The 13,392-nt window shown below is 19.4% G+C and overlaps 1 protein-coding gene and 1 pseudogene across 1 annotated transcript, besides 1 other annotated feature; both read left to right on the top strand.

Annotated features, from left to right (window-relative positions):
* Nucleotides 1–4,694: 4,694 nt before the first annotated feature.
* On the top strand, nucleotides 4,695–7,269 carry PmUG01_08016300 (STP1 protein; the record flags this gene model as incomplete). Its single annotated transcript, XM_029004320.1, has 3 exons — nucleotides 4,695–4,715; nucleotides 4,847–5,998; nucleotides 6,139–7,269. 3 exons carry the CDS (start codon nucleotides 4,695–4,697, stop codon nucleotides 7,267–7,269), a joined length of 2,304 nt encoding a protein of 767 aa, XP_028861021.1.
* A 3,757-nt stretch (nucleotides 7,270–11,026) lies between these two features.
* On the top strand, nucleotides 11,027–11,828 carry PmUG01_08016200 (annotated as a pseudogene).
* Nucleotides 11,027–11,828: a sequence feature (Plasmodium exported protein, unknown function, pseudogene).
* Nucleotides 11,829–13,392: the final 1,564 nt, after the last annotated feature.

Below are 13,392 nucleotides of genomic sequence, written 5' to 3'. Positions count from 1 at the left end.
AAATTTATAATAATCCCCATATAACTTACTAAAAAAAATACGTAAAATGAGTTCATTATATAATAAAATTTTGTTAAATATTTACATGTATATATTACCTTTTTACTTTTAGAAAAAAGCATTGTAAACACTTTTATAGAGTACTTTTTTAAAAAATAAATCTGTATTTTTCTAAATTATATATTGTTAATCTAAATTAAGAAATCATAAAAAAATAGTTTAATTTACTAGTAAAGTATATAATTTCTCAATTCCTAATTATATACACTATAAGCATATGGTATAGCTAATGACATGTATATATAAAAATAAATATTCATGCTTTCCATGTCTATTTTATAATGAATAATATTATTATTATTATTTGATACATACAAATAAAACAATATATATATAAAATAATATTATATATCAATTTTCAAAATATTTCTGTTATTTATAATAGTTATATATTTCAATAAATAAAAAAATGGAATATTAATTCATGGGGTTAATTTCTAACAAACAAAATGTACTATTTTTATGATTTCATTTATAATTAACCTAAATATATCTATGCTTTTGTTTTCCTACAAAGAAATATTGCTAGAAAATTTTTTTTTTATATATTTCTAATATATATTACTTGTATCAATATTCCTGAACATTTATAATACTTAAATTAATGAAGAGTTTATTTTCATGTATTCTGAAAAGTAATATTTATTATATAATAATCATATAAAATGATATGTTGTACAATATGGCAATAATTTTTGTACGTATTTGCAATATTTTTAATATAATTGTAGTACTAATAAAAATGATATAACTAAATGAAATAATGTACCATACTTAAATTTTATTATGTGTATGAGAATTTTTATGCTATGTAAATCCCATTTCCTGTAAAATTTTCGCAAGTATAATCACAGTTACATGAAAAATTCTTCTCATGTTACTGGATATGAATTTATCTCTTTATTTTTAATAATTACAATAAAATTTATTACAATATTTTTCATATTTGTTTTTTGAGGAAGACTACAGTTTATTTCACTTAGTAATATAAATCCTCTTCTACAACCTTTTAATCTATAACAAGAAGTTATTGTTGTAAAAGTGCTGTTTTTACAAATATGTAATTTTTATAACAATGATTTAATTCACTCTGTCTTTGAAATCATCTTGAATAGGAAAAAATAAAAATATATTGAAATATATAGATGAACATAATGGACATATACCTCTAAATAGTTCTGAATATTATAATACACATTCCGCTGATATCAGATACTATATATCCTATCGTATTGTACACAATTATAATTTAAAAATGTTCAAAAAAATATATTTTTTTTAATAAAAATTATATTAGTGAATAAGTTAACTGAATGGTATTTTGAAAAATACCAAAAAAGAAGTGTTACTAAACATTTTTATTAATATATATACTGAGTTTGTAATATATATAGGTACAATACTAGGATAACTGTAAAAAGTTCATATATAAAGAAACAGGAGATATATTTTAACAAGGTAAAAATAATATATATATTAAATTAAAAGATAAATAACCTACTCAATATTATAAGTAATTAAAACAAAGAAAATATAAAAATACATTAATTTTTTTAATGGATACCTATAGTCCATTTAACTGTTCTCCAATGATATAGTTAGGGTACATAATATTTCTTATAGGTGATTCATTAATATAATATGTATAAATAGACATGTACCAAAAAGAATGATTTAATAATTAAATATGCGCAATATGAACAGCGTATGTAATGGATAAAAAGTATTATTATTAAATTTACTAAAAATTTGTAATAATAAGCGTACGTTATATATTATTGTGATATTAATACATATATAATAATTTTTGTGCTGTAATTATTAAATTATTAGAAATTCGATATATAATAGAGATATAATTTCAAAAGGTAAGTGAGAGAACAATATAACCTGATATTAAGTATATTATACAAAGAACCACGATATTTGTTTTAATAGAATTAAATAATATTAATTAAAACAACGCTAATATTACATATTTTATATTAAGACAATACGGATTAATATAACTTATTGTAATTTGAATGAAATTACTTATAAATATTCATTCAATATATAGTGTATTTCTGTTTTATATTTACGTGTATAACTAAAGGCATATATGTAATACGAAAATATATTATCATAAAATAATTTTTTTTTATTGTATTTTAATATATATTATTATTTAAAATAACAAGAACTCTGAGAATTCATCCACAATTGGGCATTCTCGTATGAAATAATATGAATTGTAAATTTAATTATATAAGTGGTCTTTTATAATAATTTATATAACGATTATTACATATTATGTAAGAAAGAATTACGTTATCTAAAGTAAATAAATAATGTTAAATAGGATTGTTTTTATATAAATTTTCAGCTATATGTTGTGCTCCTTTATATATATATATATATATTATATTAGTGTGCTTTATATCAAAAATGTACGTACTCAACATATCTATTTTAATGGTAAATATTATTTTTTAAATAAACGAATAAATAATATATTCAAAGTACTTCGAGGAAATAATCAATGGCTCATATGAAATGTTATTAATCTTGTATTACTTCTAAATAAATATTATGAATAAAGTGAATCACCATAAATTAACTTACAGAATATATTAAAACAAAATAATCAATAAAAAATTAATAAAAAAAATAAAAATAAAATGTTCATATATTTATAAAATATTATAAAAAAAAAAGAAGAAATATTGTTATACTAATATTTGAAAACAAATTTCATGTAGTTCATCCAATATTCTTTCAGATATTTGACAAAATAATATATTCTTTAGTGTTTCCATATATTAGCCATTTATTTTATATTCTTTATGTATTATATTTACCATATATGTAAGTAACATAATCAAATATAACAGTTTAAATATATAATATCTTAAAAAATAATAAAAAAGTTTTGTGTTTATTCCCCCAGTATATAGTTATTAACCAATTTATTTTTAAAAGGAAACTAATAGAATGTAAACGATTAAAATGAAAAAAAAAGAGTATAATAAAGAACAAAAAAAATATATATAACTAATTTCAAAATTTAAAAATAGATGAAACCTATAATTATTTAAGATATAAGATTTATTAAACATATATATAATAGCTTAATTTGTTATATGAAGTAATTATTTACAAAAATTAATTTTCAATTAATATATATATATATATATTTTTTTTTTTCTTACCAATTTATATTTCTTATGTACATATTTCATAACAAGTATTAAAATTAGTGATAATATATTTATATTATAGTAGAGTAATCTATGTTGTTTGTAATATTTTTAATTTATGTTGTAATTGGTTTTACAAGTTCAACTCTTAGAAAGCTATAATATAATACCCCATCTTTTTTTTGCATGCTAAATAAATATTTATTAATATTGATAAAAAATTATTATCATTTATTATCAATAAAAGAAAAATACAAAAAAAAAAAAAAAAAAAAATGAATAACATCTTCTTAATCTATTTATTGGAACATATCTACTAATAACTATTAAAAAATAATTGTAATGTTTAAATACTTTATTTATTATTTAATGTTGTATATTATTCCACTTAAACGGAATTACGATAATATAATTCTTTCTAAAAACTTTTATACTTCATTTTACTTTTTTAAAACCATATAATTAATTTTTATATAAGTATGTCCTTATAATTTTCAATATTTCAATAAAGTGCTAGGAGTAATTTTCGCTAATTAACGCATCTTAATATGTATTTTAATTTTCAAGTTTAGTCCAAGAAAAATCATGTTCATATGTAGCATTATACATATACATTATAACTTATATATCTAATAAATTATACTATTTTAAAATATTCAGAGGAATAATAAATACCGTATATAATTCATTTGTAGGTAATTTATATGCATATATAATATTAAAAGTCACGTAAATTTCAATTGTATACTTTCAAAAACTGTAGAAACAACATAGTATAATTTATATAATCTTAATTTTTCTTTATAGTATGTTATAGTAAATATAAAAAACTATTATCATAACAATAATAACACCATAATACATTATATCAAAAATAAATAATAAATATAATTTAGGAAAAAGGGAACGTGCTGACATTCTAATAACAAATTTTTTTATAGATTATTTATATTCAAAAAGAAAAGAACAAAATGAATAAATCATATTAATACAAGTATTAATATATGTATATATGTGTACGCGGTAAGAAAAAGAAGATACAATACATATATTAATGATAATTTTTGCACAATAACTTTTATATCACATGCTAATATTACTTATTTATAATTTTTTTTATATTAGTTATTTAGCTTTTCCAATAACTTCCGTACAAATTTTACATAAAAATAATTATTCGAACTTGATTTAAAATAAATATAATATTAGAATATATCTTTAGATTTGATACATTTATTTGGAGTAAAAAAAATACTAGAATTATATGAAATGAATATTAATCTATTAAATTATTTTTTAGTTCACATATAAATTCCTACGTAACTCAAATTTTTCTATTTTATATTAATATTTGTTATTTTAAAATTATGATACTTATAAGTAGAAAGATATATATTTGTATCTTTTTTTCAGTTTGTTATTTAAAACGAACTGGAGTAATAATGTAGAGTCAATATGGAAAATTGTGCTACCACGGTAATATTCATTATTCTTTTAATATGAATAAATTTGTGGATAAATTATTTGTTTATGATAAACAAAAATTATAATATAAATGACGCAAAAAACTAATGCTTACATAATTCCTAATATTTTTTTTAATATAGAACTACGCTGGTCTGGGTTATGGGGCCTTACGATACGTTCGGAAACCAGAATTTATTCAAGCTCAAAGAAAAATTTTATCTAGCCTAGCTTCATTAAAGGAAAAGAAAGATAAAAATGAATTTAAGAAAGAATGCTTACAATTGAATGATTATCTAATTAAGTTAAAGGATAAACCTCCAAAATATACGAATCCTAATCAGTGGGTCCCAGTACTTAGGAATTATTTTAAGAGTAAATTTGATGAGCTTACTGAACATGGTGGTTGTCCCATGATTTTCGAGCAGAATGAAAGAGATCTTTTAGAATTAAAATATGATGCACTAGATTTCTGTGAAACAATTAAAGTATATGAACAAAAACTAAGTGCCTTCAAGGAAGGAGGTAATAGAACATATAATTGTAATAGTAATGCTGATTGTTTAAAGCATTGTACGGAATATAAGGATTGGTTTACAAGTAAGAAGGGACATTTCCAGAATACCAGAAATCTCATTAGTAAAAGTTGCATATATAAAAGTTTATCATCGCATTTTCCTACAAAACAATGCAACATACTGAATACTAGAATGTTAAATAAAGTTCCTGAATGCATATGTATTAAACCAGAGGAAACTAGTCAACCTGCACCTAAAGAAAAAATATTAAGAGAACCAGAATTAGTTCAAATTAAATCAGAAGTTTTGCCTGTACCTCAAGAAGGAATTTCACATCAAGTGAAACATCTATCTGATAGTTCACCTGATAGTTCCCTTGTTGATTCTCCAGACGGTCCACCTTCAGACATAGCTCAACAAGAAGCAGCAATTGAAGGCACCACAATGGTAAATTCAGATAATTTAGGTACAGATACACACGATTCAATTACTCAAAAACCAGATGATGTTACAAATTCTTCATCTACACAGGAAACGTTAAGCAGTTCTATAGTAAAATTACCAGGTAGCCCAGAATTAGAAGCAGGTAGTCATATTAAAACTATACTAGCAGCTTCTGAAGTATCAATTGCTAAAACCCCTCATAATCCTGCAGACTCTAAAATTCAAGGTAACATTAATGATGTTTTCTTTTATATTTTTGTGATAACTAAACAAATTATTGCATATATACATAAAATTAATGCAGGTCCAGTAGCAAATTCACATAACCCATATGTATCATCATTTTTAATATCATTTCTAATTATTATTGTACTTTCCTTTTTTATTAAAGTAATATAAAATTATTAAAAATATTATAAACATTTGATTATTGTAATAATTTAATTTTTAAATATATTTCTTTTGTATTGTAGTATGCTTTAAAGGGGAAGTTCAAAAAAAAAAAATATATAAGAAGAAGACAAGTTAAATTTCTCAGAATACTACTACTTTCAGATACTGACAAGAAAGATAAGTTTTTATCAGATGGTCATTTAGATCAGCCAATATGTGATGATAAGGAAATAATAAAAAAATTAAAAATATATGAACATAACACCATAAAAAATACAAATATGTTAAAGAGAAAAAAAGAAAGATCTAAAACTATTATAGAAGTACATATGGAAGTACTCGAGGAATTCAGAAATGATGAATGGGAATTAAACAAAGGAGAATTTTTAGCAATATGTCTAGAAATATTCAAAAATGAGGAACGTAGATCCTATTCTAATTTGATAAATGATTATCAAATGGAAAATATTCAATGCAGCATTGATAATGAGGAAAAAAATATTCTGTGGAATAAATGGATAGAAAGACACAGAAATCATTCTGAAAAATTTAAAAAAGAAGATTGGTTTAATAATTTGAAAAATGAATGGAAAAAAGAAAAATCTAAGGTAAAAAAAATGGAAGAATTAAAAAATAAATCTTCAAACGAAAATCAAAAATTTTCATTTTTAGGAGAAAAAGATATATGGAGACAGTGGATATCAAACAAGGGTAAAATTGTAGAGCACTATCTGGAACAGTACTGGTTTATGGGATTAACAGATGAAATTGATAATATATTAGATGAATATGAAAATGAAGAAACTAAAAATAGTGTGTCACTAATAAATGTAGAAGAAATGGAACATAACAAAAGTTGTGAAGAATTATATAAATATGTTAAAAAAAAATTACTAGAAAAACTATGTATACTTGTATTTATGATGATATTAGAGGAATGCATAAAAGAGGAGCGTATAGATAATAGGGAATCATATTTTGATAATTCCATAAATGAATCATTTACAATGGAAAACTCAGATAGAAAATCGAAAATTGCAGAAGAAAGAACTGAAGAAAAAAGTTACGTTTTAGAGCATAAACTTAATGAGGAAATTCGTTCTTATAAAGGACAGAACTGTTTTACGCAGGAGCTAGAAGATTGGATAAAAGACAATGATTCAGATGTATGTTCTACATATAAAGAAAATAATATTGATAAATTAGATTAAATAATAGAATTATACTTGCTGCAAATTCAAAATAATACACTCAAAATATAATAGAACCATATTCACATAAAATTAAAGGATATCATTGAAATAAATTTCTTAAATGATGTCATACCTAAAGGAAAGAAATAAAAAGAAGAGTATATATTAATGAGTAATTCAGAAGAGAAAAATAGGTTTGAAATACAAAGACGTAAATGTAATTATTTTAAAAATATACCGATTATATATAATTTTTTCTATTTCTAGAAGAATATATTATTAGAGCTTATTTTAATAAAAACAGCAAGTTTTAATATATGCATTTATAAAATTGAACTATTTTATATTAAGTATTACCATATTAATTCATGAAATTTTAAGCAATACTTTTTTTTATTATTTTTTAATTAAATTATTTTTTAAATAAAAATATAAATATATATTGAATTTATAACTTATAATTATAAAGTATATTTATATTTATGTATTTATAAGTTAGCTTTATACTTAGAATAACATTGGCAATTAGAATCTCTAAATAATAATATTAAAGGGAGAATTAAGGCCCTAAATAACAATTCTTATAACGACATATATATGTTAAATCATTTGTTCATTTATGTACGTTTTGTTCTTAAATAAATAATTTGTCTGAGATTCCGTTATTTAATTTAATATTGAAATCTTGTAACAGATTAATATTCTTTTTTATTATAAGAGTAATTAATAATACTACGTTTAATAGTATGCTTATTTTTAATGCATAATATAGAAAAAAAAAATTCTTACATTTTTTGACATTTTATTTTATTTTAATATTAAGATATAAAGTTACACTATATATGAAAGAGCACTCTTAAATTTGTATAATTTAATACAATGTTTAATAAATTTGTTGTTGAATTAATTTTCAAATTAACAAACATAATATATTTATTCTTTGATTAATATGAAATATGATAATAATATACATAATTTAAAAAAATTTTAATGTAGATGTACCGTAGAATTAATAATAGTTTTTTATATTCGTTATTTTATATTATTTAAATATGAAAAAAAAAAAAAAAAAATGATAAGTCTTCTGTATTTTCCGTTTTCATATTTCATATGTAGATATGTTGTTTCCTACACCTATGTATGTTATATAAAATGAATAATAGTAAATTTATTTATGTACTTAAGAAACAGTATCATTGGTGTTAAATGAATTCTAAATTTCAATTATAAAAAATGATATGGCCTTAATTTTCATAATTAAATAAATATAAATATATATACAATAGTTTTATTATTCGCAGATATATAAATGAGACATTAGAATATTCTTTTATATATAAAATATTCTTTTTTTTGCCGAAATATATTATTAATGTTGTATAGATATTCAAAAATTAAAGACGTAACAGTCGTTATATTGAATTTTTCTAGTTTTTTTTTTATTTTTATTCTTCTAGTGAGTTGTTTTTAATGCTATGGAACATATTAATAATGTTATATCTTTCATTTCATTTTGTTTTATTTCTTTTTTTCTTTTAAGTAATATAATTGTATGTGAAGACAGAAGAAATATTCTTAAACTACTTTATATAATAATTATTTTTATTATACATTAAATTAGAAAAAACTTAATTGTAATTTCTCTCAAAATTTTTATTAACTAATTTTAGAAGTTATACAAACATTTTATTATCAATAAAAAATGAACTACAGTATTATAATTAATTCCAGTTATGTAACCTTTGTCATGTAACTTATTATATCAATTCATATTTTATATGTAATTTTCATGAATTACGTAATATTCTAAAACTTCATTTTAGTAACATTAACAAACTATAACATTAAACCCAAGTTTATAGCTTTTAAATTACAATTTAAGTTGAGACTAATTTTTTAGTAATTGTAGAATAAAAAGCAAACTGATAATATATATTATAAACAGTTATAAATATAATTGCATTTTTATTAATTAACCATATTAAAATTAGAAAAATTCATGAGAAAAGTATTTACATACTAATACATTTTAATATTCTTTAAAAATAATAATTATTCATATATGAATATAATGACTATTTATAAGGAAGTTAGAAAATATTTTTAAATTTTTAAATAGACATAATGTAAATGTATTTGTTATTCAGTATCACACATAAATAATACATCCATTAATTTTTTATATATTTTTTCTTATATTTTATGCTAAATTTTTTTATACGGTAAAATTATGTGAATATTATTATAATGTTTATTAAATGCATAATAGTTATAAATAATAATATAAGGGAAATTTTTCTGCATATATTGTTTGACTCATAAAAAATATAAAAATATTTTTTTTCAAAAATATATGTAAATATATATATAAAAGTAGAAAATAATTAAATATAGTAATCTATGATTTTTGAAAAACGCAGTTATATATAAAAAGCAAAAATAACTTATTAATTATCGATTTTTTACATAACATATATATTTAATAAATAGAAAATATATTTATACTGTTTCAACAAATATAGTGCCATATTATATGAAAAAAATACTTAAAAACTATTTTAATTTTAATACTTTATTTAAAAACTTGCATATAACTTGAACAATATTTTACTTCAAATGTTGGTGATTAATTTTTTTTTATTTTATATTTTTCATTTCGGTTCTTTATTGTATTTTATTGAAACTATTTTTATATTTTGATATATGTATTTTCTTATTATGTAATGTGAAGTCCATAACAATATCATCTTAAGGAATCATTAAAACCTTAATTAATTATCTATATGTAATATTTATAACATTTTTAACTGTATAGAGTTTTTTATTTTTATTTTTATTTTTTTGAATCATATTTTCTATTTTTATCTTAAGTATATTAGAAAAAAACTATTTTATCCTCAAAATTTGATTAATATTATTTTTTAAACTGTTGTATTATTTAAATTTTTGAATTAATATTAAAAGTAATTTATGCCATCATTACATAAGAAAATTCTGTTTTATATTATTTAAAAAAATAAAACTTTAATTAATCTTATATAACATCGAAAGCAATAACTTTTATAATAATATATGTATTATTTCTAGTTATCTATTAATAATTTTTTCTTAAAATACATAAGACGATAACATATTATATAATACATTAAAAATTATATTAATTCATTAATCATATATATATTTATATTATTTTTTTGTTCTAATTACATTATATTTATTGCAAATTATTAGAAAAAAAATTTTAACAAGAATTTAACTTCGAAATATTTTTCATTAACTTAATGGTAGCATATAACTTTAAAATAATATTTGCTTGGAAACTAACATATTTATATTACATCATGCAATTTTTTTGCATTTATGATTTATCATAACAACATATTAATAAAATATTTTATTAATATTCATATAAAATATGTAAATGAAAAATAAAATTTTTGAAACATGTTTTTTAATGATTATATGGTTGCAATTATTTTATTGTAATTATATATCTTTTAATTTTTTCTTTAAACGTATTATATAGATATAATATTAAATAATAATAATTTTAGATAAAAAAAATTATTTTAATATTTTTGTTTAATATAACATTTTTTTTACTTACATTTTATTATGTGATATATTTACCATTAACTAAAGAAAGCTAAAAATTTTAAATGACAGAAAACAGTAAAGAAAAATTATAATATATATTCCTTTGAATATTATCGAAAAAAAGATATTGCTAAAAACTCTATTATTACAAAAGATTTAGCATTCATAAATAAATTCCATGCAATGTTACATAAAAATAAATTACTTTTCTCTAAAATTTTCTTATTTTTCTTTTTAATGTGGATATGCCACTATTCGTATAAAGTACGTAATTATTATATTCAATAATTTTTATACTTTTTTTTAATATTACTTCTTCATAATAAAATGAATATTTTATTTAAATGGAAATGCAGATAATTTTTTAAATAATATATATTTACCATAATTTTTAGTCAGCTTCTTCAGATAAAACATGGAATATGAGAATCAACCAGAATAACTTATTAGATATAAGGGTAAAAAGATTGTTATATGGAAAAAGAGATAAAAATCACAGAAATATAGTCTTACCTTCAAAATAAAAACTTCATAAAAAATATAAAAAACCATCTATTTCATTAATAGTGTGCGATCACAAAGAAAGAGAATATGGAAAATTAAAAGAAAAATCGTTCCAAAAGAAAAAAAATATGCCAACAAAAAAAAATATATTATCGTTCATATTTGAAACTTTAAAGAAATTAGATGCATTATTCGAGATAGAGGTAATAAAGGCATTTATTTCTTCATATAATAGATCTGAGAATTTTAAAGTTACATATAAAGAAATGTTTCTAAGATTTTTTTTGATCCTTAATCCAATTATGACATGTCTTATTATCAAAATAGTTTTACCATTCATAAATGATAATGTCAAATCCATTTCAGGTTTTGTTCTTCCGATCATTTATATTTTAATTCCAATGTTTCTTCTCATATTTTTTTATATTTCCTACAAATTATGGAAACATAGTATTATTTGTAATAATAAAAAATAAAAAAAGTATAAATAATTTTCTTAATACGAATTGGAATCATATAAAGGAATGTTACTTTTAAATTTCTTAATATAGTGCTTTAATTTTAATGAACATATTATTTTTATATATTTAAAATTACATATGTGCACAAATTTGTATTATGTATGTGATACAGGAATTGTTTTCTCTTCATATTTTATACAAAGAGGTTCTATTATTGTTTTTATTTGCATTAATGTAAATAGATAATTCCTCTTTTTTTTTTTTACGTAATTATTTTTTTATATATTCTACTAGAAAATATACATTTTTTAATCATAAATGTTTTTTATTTATATATGTAGAAAAACTAATAGAGATCTGTGTTTAAATTATAATAGGAAAGTCATATATTGTCTAGTTTTTTAAATAATTTAATAATTTATTCCATTTTTTTGGGTTTTTTCATGTGTTTTTCAATATATACGTAAGTATATAAACATATATGATTATGAAGTTTGGTAATTCCCCCTTTAATGTGAATATGTTTAGTGGATGTTTATAGTAGTTTATTACATTTTAATTAGAACGATATTATTTATGATAAACGGTAATCTAAGAGCTGAATTGTTTTAACTAAAAATAAATTAACTTCATATTCTTTTTTTACTAAAAAAACTACTATTAATGTATAAAATGTTATTTTTTCAGATGATATAATTTCATTAACTTAAAAATAAATATATTACATAATTACTTCTTTTATACTATGAAAAAAATATTTTCTTAACATTCATTTATTCTGTAGATATATTTAAATGAAGTTATTTATTATTTTATTTTTACTTTCTGTATTGTGTAATTAAAATATTAATTTGTTAATTTATATATTTTGTTTAATCTGAATTTTTTGGTTCCATCTTTTCTATATGTTCCACTTAACACATAACACTAATGTACTGAAAATCAATTGGATAAATTATATAAATATTACATATAATATTTTTCTTATGTTTCTCATTAATGTTAACCCAATTTTTCTTTAATATATCAAAAGCTAATAGCACATTATTTATTTTTTGATCATTAAAACAAAATATAGTGTTTATAACAGTTTTGATAAAATAATTATTATGTTCAAGTTTGTATAATGCATAGAAATTTCTCTCAACTTTTCCGTAATGAATATAGACATTGTTACGGTCACTATTTCTATGTGAAGATATAGTACACAAAAAAGACATATTTAATAATGTACGTCATTACTTTCATTAAGTTTTACATAACAAATGTCCAAAGAGAAATGATCTAAAATTTGTTTCCAAAGGTAAAAAAAGAAAAAAAAGTTTTATTTTTCATATAAATGAGTGCAACCTAGAAAATTATGAATGCAAGAAATTATAATAATAATTAAGAATTATTATTTGAAAATTTTACTTAACAGAATAAAATACTAATTCTAAATTCAAAATATATTTTTATTTTGGGAACATTTTTATTTACAAATGATTATATAAAAAATATAATATATGTAATAAATAAAACTAAATAATAAATATAACATGAAAATAATCATAAAAAAGATTTATTTTATTGTAATGCA

This window comes from Plasmodium malariae (assembly GCF_900090045.1).
Source record: "Plasmodium malariae genome assembly, chromosome: 8".
NCBI classification, from domain to species: Eukaryota; Apicomplexa; class Aconoidasida; order Haemosporida; family Plasmodiidae; genus Plasmodium; species Plasmodium malariae.
This window is presented reverse-complemented; position numbering and strand designations above follow the sequence as displayed.